The sequence below is a fragment of the Cariama cristata genome, unplaced genomic scaffold (genome assembly GCF_000690535.1).
Source record: "Cariama cristata isolate BGI_N322 unplaced genomic scaffold, ASM69053v1 scaffold21530, whole genome shotgun sequence".
NCBI lineage: Eukaryota > Metazoa > Chordata > Aves > Cariamiformes > Cariamidae > Cariama > Cariama cristata.
The window spans coordinates 39519-53070 of NW_009596711.1; the positions used below are offsets into that span (position 1 = coordinate 39519).

General features: G+C 39.9%; 1 protein-coding gene across 1 annotated transcript in view; it reads left to right on the forward strand.

Annotated features, from left to right (window-relative positions):
- POU6F2 (POU class 6 homeobox 2) overlaps positions 1 to 13552 on the forward strand; it is a 54994-nt gene that overhangs the window by 32402 nt on the left and 9040 nt on the right. Inside the window, exon 3 of the mRNA XM_009707238.1 lies at positions 9298 to 9466. Coding sequence (XP_009705540.1) covers positions 9298 to 9466 — 169 coding nt within the window. The remainder of the gene's footprint in view (positions 1 to 9297; positions 9467 to 13552) is intronic.

A 13552-nucleotide genomic window follows, 5' to 3' on the forward strand; every position in this document is an offset into this window, starting at 1 on the left:
CATTTGGTGTCTCGTAACTTGATGAAAGAAGCTTCAGAAGCGGGAAAGAAGAGTACAAGACAAGTTTGGGAAAAGTTTTGAGAATGTCACGAAGAAATAAATGAGGAAATAAATAATGTAGTAAAATGTTGCAGTTGCAGATGATCCCAGTTTAACTTTCAACTTGTCACTTCCTCGGAAACTAAGTACAGCAGGAGAAAGAGAGGTGATTGCAAGCACTGATAGTAAGCTGCTGCTTATTAGCTGAGTCACAATAATTGAACCCGCGTAGCCGCTTTGAGTTGCTAAGTAATGCATGCTAATGCTTACTTTTTGCCTGAAGACTTAAATGCCTCATAGATATTGATAGATACTGGTTTTAGTCAGTTTTACTTAGGTAGACTACATGCATTCTTTATTCATACAACTTTTTCAAACTTGACAGACTAAAACCTCAATGTCTCCTCATGGAAACGAGTTCATAGATTACTTACATGTAGTATAAAGCAGTGCTGCTTTTTTTTGTGTTGTAAAGAAGTTGCTTTTTAAGGTACACAAGCAAATCCATTGTAATCCTATTCCTTTTATTTTTAAGAATAAATAGATGTTTCTCATTTATGTTCTTTACCCAGAGTAGGGATTGTTCCTCTTTAACTTACATTGAGTAGTTAAAGCTTCAATGTTTTCACTGTTTTCCAAGATTTTGCTAATCTAAGCAGCAGCACCTGTGCACACACCGAGAATTTTCCTAGAAATTGTAATGGCTTTTGAAAGCAGGCAGCTGTTTGCACTCCTGTTGTAGCCTGTGTCCTTTTTATCTCTGTTCATAAACAAATTTTTCTTTGCCTTTAATAATTTTTACTGCCCATCTCCCAACCATTTCAATTTCCACACTAATCTCTTCGAGATTTTGTGATCAGAACTGAATGCCATGATCACAGTGAGGATGCATCACTGTTTTGCACAATAACATTATAATATTTTCAGCATTATTTTCTCTCTTTATCTCAATACAGCCTGACAGCCGGCTTTCTTCTAACTATCTCTGCTCATGGAGCAGGTTTTTCAATAAGCAGATGTATCCACCATGATACATCTTTGCTTCCCTGATTGTTACCATGTGAGTCACTAAAATGGTTCCTTTAAATGTGAATCACTTTGCACCTATCTGTCCTGTATTTCCTCTGTCATAATGTTCCCCCGGTGTGTTGTAAACAGGATCTGTAAGTTGTTCATGGTATGCTGCACTAACTTAAGAAATTCACGTGTTTCTCCTGAATCAGCTTCACCATTGTTCACCATCTTTTCTTGCTGCTTGCTAAAACCATTAAAAATTTTAGTATAAATCCTTAGATCTCTACTTGTAGTCTCCTTGCTTGAAAAGGGATGATTTGTTCCCTCATTTTACGTTTCTTGCTTTTTTAAGCTGTTTATATCTCATAATAGAAGAGTACCCTGTAACCTTAACTTCTGCACTTCCTCCATGCCTTTCAGGAGGGATTTTGTCAAAATCCAGGTTGTGTGGCTAAATGCACATTTTTTTCAAGAACAAATGAGCTTGTTGTAACAACTTGTTAGCATTGTCATTTGTTATCAGATTTGAAAATCTTGTTTTAAAGTGCTGCTTCATATCTTTAGCAACACATGTTAACACCAACACAACTGACAGAAGAACTTGAACCATGAACTGGCGTCTTCTGAAATTTAGGAAAGGATTCACCTTGCTTAACTTAGTCATAGAGCAGTTAGGTATCATCTGGTGGAAGCTAGTTAACTAGGTTTCCTGTAGACACAAAGAGACATAGACAAGGAGACATATGCATGTCCAATGGGCAACTCAAGCTGTCAAAATAGAATAATTTTTAGCTAGTTTGAATCTCTAATAGGTATCTCAAGGTATCTGTTGTCGCCATTGCCATGAGAGGGGGCTAGGGTAGCTGGTTTAGGATAGACAGTTAATTCTTAGATAAGTGAAACTAGGTAAGAAGAATCCAGCTGCCAGTGATGACTGCGGTTCAGAACACATTCTTGTTTAGGAATTCCTTCAACAGCTTTCCTAATAATTGGTGTTTTCATAACTATTTTCTTGCCCACACAGAAGCAACTTCTAGACATTCTGTTGTTCTCCAGTGTACCTCATCAAGCATGTTCCCTTCCTGCTGTTGTCTGGCTCTTTCCTTCTAGATTCATTAAATCAGACCTGTAGTCCCAGTTGTCCTCAGTCTTGTTTTATCGGCACTGCCTGCCAGAACTTTTCATATTTCATTGTGTCTTATAGCACTACCAGCTTTGGGCTTCTGCCAACTCTAACGCAATAAAGCGACCTACTAGGCAGCATTTTCTTAGGTAGTCAATTCCCCATCTTCATTGTCATTGGCTGTCATGCTCGAGATTAAACTGTTGAAAAGTCATAGACAGCTCTCAGGTGGGTCTGTGGTCATTTTTGTACCTCTGCTTTCCAAATTTCATGCCAGACATTTTCTTTCTGCAGTCTCAACCTACCACATACACCCTACCATCTCATTATCACAACTCCGTGCAATCCCTTGTTATCCTCTCCCACTAAAATCTAACCAGCTCTCAATCACTTTCTCTCTGCCATGCTCTTACTGCTTTGATACTGTCTTGCTTTATGAGAAATGCACTCTTCTTTCTCTCTGTTTGAATATAGCCACTGAACTGCGTTGTCTCAATCCAACGTAGTTTTTCTTTTGCTTTTTACATGACATTCAGTGATGAGGGTGACAATTTTTCACACTTCTTTCTCTTTTCCTTTACCATCAGCATGGCATAATTCCATTTCATCCATGGATAAAATTACTAGATTTTTGAAAGTCAAGATTACCAGTCTGTTTACTAATACAAGGGACTACATCAGATTTTCCGTGCCACAGCAGGAACACTTGATTTGTAAGTTACATCTCTTCCTGACCAGTTTTCTTTGTGACATCTGCACTTGTAGGAATAGGATATCTCAAAAAAGTTAATCTAACTGCTCCACACCATTGGGAATAGGAAGACATCCCTACACTGACCGTGTCATTCCAAGGAACTGAGACAGAGAGAGAGTACTGTTACCTTTGAATTATGCACTTACCTGCACATTTAAGTCTGTTACTGTAATACTGACATTATATCACTCCTGATGGGGGTCAGAAAGATGATTGATGCACCTGATTTGCATATAAAATTGTATCTTCTACAGAAGCCTGACTGTGTCCTCAACCTCATTTAGTGAGCCAAGAGACCTTCAGGTACAGCATATACTTTGAACGTTGTTCTGATCCCACAGAAGAGCTTTGAAAGAACTTCAGCAGATGCTGTCCAAGTCCTACCGCCAGTTATGTCCACAGCACACCAGCACTTTGCTGTATTCCTCATTTTGAGCTGAGCAGGTGCGCAGGCTCTGTGAACCCAAAGAGCTTTTTATGCTTATTTCCAGATGTACCTATTCTGTCAGTCTAAGCAGTCTGTATAAAGACCCTTTATACTATATATACTATGCTATATTGTACTATACTGAGAGAGAGGATACTTTGTAAGTATAAAATAGCTTTCATATTCAGATTCATATATTCACTTACTTGAATTTTGTTGAGTAAACTAAATTAGGGTGATGGGGTACAGTATTTGGGAAACGTTCTGACAGAGTTGACTGTGAAAGTGATTTGGCATGAAGCGTGTGGATATGTGTAATACCTTATTCTCTCTATTTGCTAGAAGATTTCAGAAAACATTTTTGAAGCCCACACCTGGTCCTGCAGTATGAGTAGGTTTGAAGACAGATTTCCTCTGCCGTGGTGCTCTCGAATCGTGCAGTGGCCACAGCACACCACCACGCTTTCTCAAAAAGAAATGTATGGCACATTTTAGGAAACGTAGACGGAGCCGAGAACTCCTTTTACAGGAAAAATGGAAGCATGAAACACTTAAACTACTACTTCTGCAAGGCATTATCGTGGCATTTCAAAGTGTTTGGGAATGTCTTTTTATATCAAGGTATTTATTTTTCAGCACCTTCCATGGACTTTAGTCTTTGCTAGAGCTAATGTCCATATTTCCCAGGAAGAACTAGCTGACATCAGAAAAAATTGAAAATCTTTATTTGAATCATACAGGGGATTGTTTAAAATGTATTTCTTGCGCTTTGTACCACTCCTCTTAGTCTCATCTCTTCTGCCCTTTTTGTTCTTGTCTTTTTCACCTCTGTCTTCTTTAATTTGTTGTGTTTCCTCGTCTCTCAGATTTCCTTTTCACTGAATCATAGAGAAATAGGACTGGAAAGGACCTGAAGAGGTCATGCAGTCCATCCCCTCCCCCTAGGCAGGATCAACTGTCCCTGTATCATTCTTGACAGATGTTTGTCTAACCTGTTCTTAAAAACCTTCAGTGATGGAGGTTCCCTGACATCCCTAGGCAACTTAGGCCACTCTCCTTAGCATTAGAAAGGTCTTTCTGATGCCTGACCCTAGCCTCCCTTACTGCAATTTAAACCCATTACTTTCTTCTCCCTTCCATTAGGGCCATATTTTGCCCTTGCTGTTTGTCCAGACTCTCTGTAAAACCAGTAGCAGTTCTGTTATGATACAGGGCAATATTCTCTCAAAAGTTTGTTCTTTATTTCCACTTGGTTTCTTTCTCTTTCCTTATCTTATGCAAAATACTTTGTTACTCTATCACTATCGTGTAACTTTCTGGATGCAAGGATCAACATCCCCAATGTCATAAGAAGACCTTAATACAGGACTCCACTCAACCATCCCAGGTGTAGGAATATCCTACATACATAATTTAAGAAAAAATTTAGTCTTACAAACCTAATTCATTCTTCCCCTCTCCAATTATCAATAGGTACTACCTTCACTGTTGACAGTAGCATGTAAAACTGATGTAAAAGAAATAAGAATTAGGCCCTTTGCATTTTTTCAGTTTATTCTTATAAAGTATTATGCTGCACTTTATGCTTCTCTTATTCATCTTATTCCTCTAGCTGTAGTGTGCATACATGTATTCCTGCCAGATACTGATCAGTGTTGCATACAGTCATCATTCTCGGCATGTCTACTATATCCACCTACACGGAATGGCACTTACGGCAACGTCTTCTGTAATTTCTGTGCCTCCTTCTGTCTTTGGATGGAAAATGTACAACAGTCATAAATATAATTCATATCATATGTACGTGTCCAAAATTGGGAAAAGTCGGCTATTCCAATTTCGAATTGATTCTGTCATCTAGAATCTAATTCGTAATCTAATCGTCTCCTCTCCTTAAGGCTATTTCTGGAGTGGAAATTATAGTGGATGAAAAGAGAGAGAGTATTTTAATGCAATTTCATGACATAGATAACTATCATTGTTCTTTAAGCAGGACATTTACAGCTTAACCGTCATGTCTATAAAACAGGGGGTGTGCTGGAAATTATGGAGGGAGTTAAAGATGGAATCCTCCCTCAGTCCCTGGTCAGGCCTTAAGGTGACTCCTCAGCCTTTCCAACCCCATTGCTCCCTTTTCCTTCAAAAGCAATGAGTTAGAAACCAACAATCTGTAAATATGCCTTATATATTACTACTACACCTTGAGTTAGAAACCAACAATCTGTAAATATGCCTTATATATTGCTGTTACCTAAGGTCACTGTGCATCCAGATGTCGCTAGCTGTATCCTTTTTTGCCCAGCTAAATTTTGAGAATTTCTTCCATTTGTACAAAGATTTCTGGATGTCTGACAAGAAAACAGCCAAGCTTCTGGGTATCCCAGTTATTTCAAAAACACATTTGCCAATGCATTGTGCAATACATGTGCAGAGAATCAAACATTTCCTAGACTTTAGCAGCATACTGTGCATGTGCCACATAGTGGCCGTGGCTGCGTGCCTGCTTTGGATTCACGCCTGGAGAATGCGGAATGTCCTTTCGTTCTGCTGCTTCCTGGAAGCTTCAGACTCATTGTGTACGTGCTCAGCACTTGAACTGTTCAGGGACTATATGTGTAGAATGGCTGGAAAATGTTGGATTTGCCATCTGTGTCTTACACGATCATGTATTTCTCCCTGAGAAATACTAACAGGGAATAGCATAGAATCATAAAAAATTAAGGCTGGAAGGTCAAGGTTCAAGAGATTATCCAGTCCACTCTGTTGTTCTCGGGCAGAGTAGCTATTCCAGTATTTGTCTAACTTGTTCCTAAGCACTCTCATAGGAACTCCACAGGTTCCCCCAGTAATTTATGTGAGTGCTTCACTGCCACGTTAGACAGCTTTTCCCAGCATCTAATTTGAATCTACCAGGTTATTGCACCTCATTCACTCCACTATGAAACGTAAGACAGACTCATTCTCTCCTCTTTTCATTAGCTCTGCTTGTATTTGAGGCAGGCATCATATGCCACTTAGTCTTCCCTTCTTTAGATTAAACATGACCAGTTCATTCCAGGTGTCTTCGTAAGCCTCAGATAACTCCCAGGCCTTCAACCGCTCTAATTATTCTCCTCCACTTGGTCCAGATTTTTTCTGAAGTGTGGCAGGTAGCTGTGGACATGCTGCCTGCCCTGCGGAGTCTTTCCAGTGCTTAGTAGAAAAGCAGATTCTTCACACACACTGCAGACATCGCTCCCGCTCACACAGCTTGGTACAGGAGTTGCCTTTTCTTCACTTGTGCAACACCCCAGGATTGGCATGCACCAGGATTGGCATGTTCAAACTGACCAGGATCATTTTGAATCCTAATCCTGTATTCCAGCCTATCAAAAACCCCTCCCAGCATGTCATCGGCATGTAAATTCAGTAAGCGTATTCTCTTCTCTATCATCCAAGTCGTTAAGAAAATACTGAGTAGTGCAGAACGAGGACAGACTTCTGTGAAGTACCGTACGTGCACGCTTCCATTTCCACAGATAGATATCTATCCTCTCAGTTTTGTTTTCCAACTACTTCTGCATTCATTCTGCAGCAGTTCCATCTAAACTATGTTTCCCTAGGTTATAAAGAATGTCACACGAGGGAGTGTCGACAGACTTGTAAAGTCAAACCACCTACTGCTTTTTCCCTGTCCACAAGGCCAATTACCCTGTCTTAGAGGGAGATCAGATTGGTTTGACACAGTTTGTTCCTAACAATCCATGTTGTCTGTTGCTACCTTGTTTTCTTGCGGGTGCTTACAAATTGTTTGATTATTTTCTTCAGTACTTTTCCATGGGCTGAAGTTTCGTTGACTGGACTATAATTTTGCAAATCTTTTCTTTTTAAAGATAGCTACCACATTTGCTCCTCCATCCTCACAGATAAGCACTAACATCTTTAAGACTCTTCCAGATAGTGTGAAAGCATCTAACTCATCTAAATACAGTCATTTTCTTCCCTTGCTTAGGCTGAAATCTTTAGTTTTACCAGAGATTCCTTCAGACGACAGACCCAGAGCCCAAACGCCTGCCTGTTTCTGAAAGCTGCAGTCTGGAGTGATGTGGGCGTAATGGATGGGCAATCCATCTCTGCAGCGTTCCGAGGAGGCCAGCCCTCCTAGTGGGCTGCTCCCCTAGGAGAAGATATTATAAAAGTAGATGTTCTGGGTTGGGAGCTCTCAATAGATAAAATCCAGCCCTTAGTGAAATTTTTTTAAAGATGCCCAGTGCTATCATGAGTCTGAAATCTGGAAGCCTTTCAGTCAGCTTCTCAACTATTATTCCTTTGATAAAGTGCCGGGTTTCTTTTTTAAAATGTGCTTGATCCAAAAAAAACTCCTTGAGATAATAAAATGTTTTTGTTTATTGTACCCTAGGGAAGTCAGAATAGGCTAAAACTGGTCAGATAAATAATTTTCATTTTTATTACAAGGGTAAATTAAAGTTTCTTGCTTCATTTTGTGTTACATCATTCCATGTGGGAGGTAGAAAAAGGAGTTCTAATATTTTCCATTCTTAAACAGACCCACAACAGGAATAATGTCATTAAAATTGTTCATATGTATTCCACAGAAAAATGTCATCTTGAATGTGATCAGATACCTTTATCTACTGTGCCATACAATTTGTTGTCTACTTAGCATCAGTCATTTCTATGTGTTTGGGGAGCACATTATATATAATTTGAGTATTACTAATGAATTCAGCTCCTTTTCTGAAGTCATTCGTTCAGTTAAATATCAAAAGAGAAAAACTCATACTCCTTAGAATTCAAGAAATAGATTTAAATTACTGACTTCAAGCAAGGCCAAATAGGCCTTTATCTTTCTCCCTTTCTGAGAATGCTGATAACAGCTATCACTTAAAAGTGAAGCCTTTTAGTACATTTTTGCAATCTTTTTTGATCGATATCAAGAATCAACATAAAATAAAGGTGTAATAAGTAGCAGTCACCTGAGTGTATCAGGACTATATTAGTGTATTATTAGGCTCTGAAAGGGCTGTACTGGACTACTAGAAGCCAATTCAAAACTGTAAGGTCCATTGTGTACCTTCATTCTGTAGAGAGACTGCCCTTTGAATTTGCTGGGAGTTTTATGTAAAAATCAGTACCAGAGAATGTTCGTAGTTTTCAATCCCACGTGAAAGCTTATTACAGGCAGAAGAGTTCTTTCCTCTCCCCTAATGAACAACCAAAGACTAGCTGTTGTAAAATTTGTAAAAAAAAAAAATATTTGTAAAGCTAGACTCATGTAATGCAGTGTACATTTGCATCTGCCATACTCACTGCAGTTTTTAGGCATGTCTTACTTGACACAGTCCGATGTGAATGGGGCTCAGAAGCTTCACTGTGTGTTTTAGGCAAGGACAGTTTGTCAATTGAGAAATAAGATTTCAACATCTTGGTTTGTTTGCTAGATCTAATGTCATAAAACAAATTATTCCTTTCTGTAGGAAAGGGATTTTCCTCTAGTTTATCTTCTCTTCCCCATTCCCGCTCTTCTTGACCCTGGTCCTGCAGTATGAAAGGACCTCTCTGAAACAATGCTGATTTGTATGAGAATCCATGTAGGGAATAAAAGTCTGACTTCATGAGTCAGAAAACAGGTAAGGACATGTATTTATTAAATCAGAATGCCGCTGTGAATGTCATAGGTCTCTTATCACCCATTTCAAACAAGTATTTAGTTTCTAATTAGATTAAGTATCTGCTTTAAACTGAGGAAAAAATGGAAAGTGAGCATTCAAAAAGTTCAGATTTCTCCTGCTGTAACACTCTGTCACCTGAACGAAGTCCATGGTATTTAATGCTCCTATGGGATTTGTTGCCCAGAAGTAGACGGGTGAGATGGTGCATTGAAAGTTTCCTATTACTGCTTCGTTTTCTAAATACCTATTTTTACATTTTAACATATAGCTCCATCAGCCCTCCCAGACGCAAGTGGGACAAGCAGCCTCACAATCCAATCTCCTGCATTTGGCTCACAGTCAAGCATCTATGTCTCAAAGCCCAGTGCGTCAGGCTTCCTCTTCTTCCTCCTCATCCTCCTCCTCTTCAGCTTTGAGTGTTGGCCAGTTAGTCAGCAGTAAGTATTGCTCCCTGGCTCTCCTTAATTCTCCCCTCTGTTTGTCCTCCTCACTGCTGAGTTTCCTGATCTGCTTTCCCTCCCTTTTTTTTCCATATAGTAGATTGTATATTGCTAAGTAGAGTGACTCTTACCAGGGAGAACTGCTAAGCGCCGTCATGGATGGGGCTTAAGGTAAACATGCCTTGAGAAGTTATAATTGATGCTAAAAATGGTCATAAAAATGGTAGCAGCCGTTAATTGACTTACGAGGGTAACTGTTATAACTGAAATGTAGTTTATATTTTTGGAAATCAGAAGTTTTTGCGTGAGTCAATAAAATGAATTATATTGCTCAGAATTTGGTGGGCAGACAGCTCTTCCTACTTTTGGTTAGGCTGCTTGTTCGTTACTGTTTGTTTGCGTAGCGTAGCAAACCATTTTACAAACCCTAGCACTACCCAAGTCTAGAGCGAGAGACCTTTCTTGCCAGGAAAAACTTGCACGATTTAAACAAGAACAAACTGTAACATGTGGGAAAGGAGACAGAAGCACACTGCAGTGAAATAACGGAGTTTCAGTGTTAGGATTATAACCTCCTGAACAGCCCTTTCTTCCAGATCGCAGAGTTCAGAGTCTTTGCTATTACCTTATCAGCATTAACTTCGGTCTTTACGTAGTAAAAACAACAGGTTAAAAGTATACATGAGAAGCATTAACAGTTTTTGCACATCTGCAAAAATCTGAATGTGTTGGATGACCTTGTTCAAAGATACTCCATGTACATATTTCAAGTAAACAAACACTATAGCTCACGCGGTATTGGTAATGTAAAATATATGACTGATACAAGCTTATGAAGGGCTTGGAGAAACTGTCATGCAAGGGAAAATGTGGAAAAATCTTGGTTAGATTATTTCAGAGATTGTTTACATGGGGAAATTACTAGCAGAGCTATAGTGGTAAAATTATGCTGGTATAACTTCCAGTGTGAATACTTTTGTTCTGGAATAAAAATATCTGCATTGGTAGCTGTAAGTACATAAAATATATAGATACAGATATAATTATAGTGATATAAATATACCGCTATTGCTCTGTCAGTAAATTTTCTCCTGTAGACAAGCTTGTAGGAAGAAGACAAATAAGAGGCTTCATGTTAAAAGTACATAAAGTTACCCCTTGCCTATGTGGGAAAATTGACTAAAATAGCTAGTGCAGAATAAGTTACTTTTCAATGACTCATCCAGAATAGCCTCCCTTGTGGACATTCTTATTAAAAAAATATTCTAGAATAACTATTGAGGGGTACTCTACCCCACAATAGTTATTCCAGTCAATTTCCCCATGTGGATAAGCGCACTACACAATAAAAGCAACATGGAAGAAGCCCTTTTAAGTTAGGAGGTGCTAGAAAAATACCTGCTTCTTCAACTGTATGCCGTTCCTCTTAGAACATGTACTTTGTGGTAACGATAGACGCTGTGATTAAAATCACGCAATCATGATTTTTTTTCTCATCCTTCTTTCAGTGCATTCCCAATGGAATTGTTCTAGGGATGCATCAGAATTACTAATGCAACAGGCAGGCCGTTGTCCCAGGGTTTGTTCCCTACCTGATTCACTAAACTGTTCCCCAGTTTGCATACCATTTGAGGTGGGGAGCTGTAGAAGGGTGAAGGATGGTCTTGCTTCAGGCGGTAGAGGGCTGAGGAGCTGAAGCTTTCTGACTGCCACGTAATTCCAGTGCAATGGCAGGCAAGTCACTTAAAACAGATTTTTCACAAGTGCTCCCTCAATATCCAGCTTGAGACTCTGGACTTTAATTTACAGAAGAACCTGGTGCTCACAGTTACAATTTTAAGTGCACTTTCACTGTGGAACTGTATAAAGAACCATTTAAAGACACAGTCTAAAAAATCATCTCCTACTTGACCTAGACTAGGTACCCAAAAATGCTTTTTCCCTTAATATCTCTCCACTTCTCTGTGAATGAGAAGGGGAAGACCCTCATCTTGTAGAAACACAAGAAAATAAATTAAGATTTTAAAGAAAAGAAGAGCTCAAGAGGAAATGTCTTTGGTGAAGAGCTTTAATAGAGGTCTGGGGCCACACACTGAACAAGTAAAAAGGCAATACATCAATCAGTTCCTCTGTAGTGAAGCACAATTTATCCTGTGCACTGGACAAGGAGGGCCCTAGGGAAAAAGAACTGGTAATTCGGGGCTCAAAGACTGTGCTACACTGCGTTGTGGGCTACTGCAACTCCAGCATTTTGTAGCTTCTTTATGTTTATTTGTGCACCTCTAAGGATGTTCTTTTAGCTTCATTTTTTGCTTGGATAAATTTCAAGGTTGTTACAAAAGCAGAGTAGTAATGTAAGTCAGTCATATGGTGAGATAATGCTTATATTCGTAGTTGGAAATATGAGATCTTCTGTCAGTTGAATGGATGGGAAAGCTGATCGGTTGTGTTGTCATCTTGTTGGTCCTGCTCTAAAAGGAATAAGACACATGCTGTGCTCATGGATTTGGCTGACAGCAGAGGAGTATGAGGCACAGGGATATCAGTTTGGGGAAGAAGGGGAGATGCACTAACGAACGTAGACTTGTTCCTGTGAGGCTTGACTCCTTCCACCACTTGTCCTGTTCCAGTCCCATTACTTCCTCACGCGGTTCACACAATCTGCGCTCCTTTTGCCTCTGTGCTTTTCTTCCCCTTGACTTCTCCCTGCAGTCCTGTCCCTGCAGTCCATCATTCATCAACTCCTCTTTCCCATTTCAGTTCCCCTCCAGATCCCAGTCAGTCTCTGTCCCCAGACCATGTCTGTGTCCTTTTCCCCAGCCTTTTTATTAGGTAGTTTCTGTCCTCCTCTGCCTTGTTTTATCACTAGTGTTTCCTCTTTTTCCCTGATTTCTTTCCTCTACCACAGTGATTGCTACTGTCTGCACAGTCAGGCCCTCTCTCTCTCCCCTTCAAACTCAAATTCCTGCTCCTTAGTAGTTTAGGGTTTTTTCCTTTCCATCATTTCTTTTTCTTCAGACTCAAGGTTAATTTTTGCTCCCTCTGCATCCAAATCATGCAGACACCACTCCCACCCTCCCTGGAAGCTATCGGAGGAGTGTGGAAAATGATCACCAAGAAGAGAGGCGAGTCAGTCCGTCTGTCTTTACTGCTGTCCTGGCCCAAAGCAGGCCAGAGCCCCAACCATAGGAGGGGGGCATCTTTTCCATCTACTTCAGCCTTAGGCTCAAGCATCCTCAGCACAGAGAAAATCTTCAAGAAAACTCCACACAGAGGTCTAGCATATCTCTACTGAGTAGAAATGAGCTTTGGAGGCTCACCTGCTTGGACCTGTTGGAGACAGATTTTTCCTTGGGATGGCAAGAAGCCCATTACTGACATAACAGCTATCTCCCTGACACTTGTCAATGCCATGCCTCAGGTCGTAGGGAAACTGAAACGTCTTAAAGAAAAGAGGTTATTACAATTATTTTTTTTTAACCTGAGTCGCCTCATTCTCAGAAGTACTTGACCTGAAATTTGTCTTATAATGGCACATGCCATGCAAATTTAGCCATAGTCAATACCCTACCTGAGATAATGAATGGCACAGAGAAGATAGTTGGAGTGCCTCTCCCTTGCTCAAAAAAGAAGAAAGCTCAATTAAATCAAGTGGGGAACTCAGAGTAAAGAAAATACTTCTTATACAATCAGGTGTTGCACTTGGGAATTAATTCACTGGGACCAGGTCTTAAGAGCATTCCAAAGAGGCTATTGATAGGGATCTCCTGTAAAAAAAGCATGATGATAATGACACATAAATAAAAAGTTCTGGAATTGTTTTAAAGTTATCTTTCCAGCTTCATCCAGTCCTTAGCTATTCAAGACCAATGGACTGGGTAGTGTGAGGGGCAGCTCAACTCATTTCTGCCATTTACATAGCATTATCACAGAAACAGTAGTAAAACAGTCATCTCAATGATCCTTAATGAGCTGGCACGTAAGTGACAATGTTCCAGGGCACAAGAGAGCTACCTGCTGGTTTCTAGTAATGTGGAAAAAGCCTACAAGAAAGAGGAAAATACGGTCGGTTCAGTAGGGAAA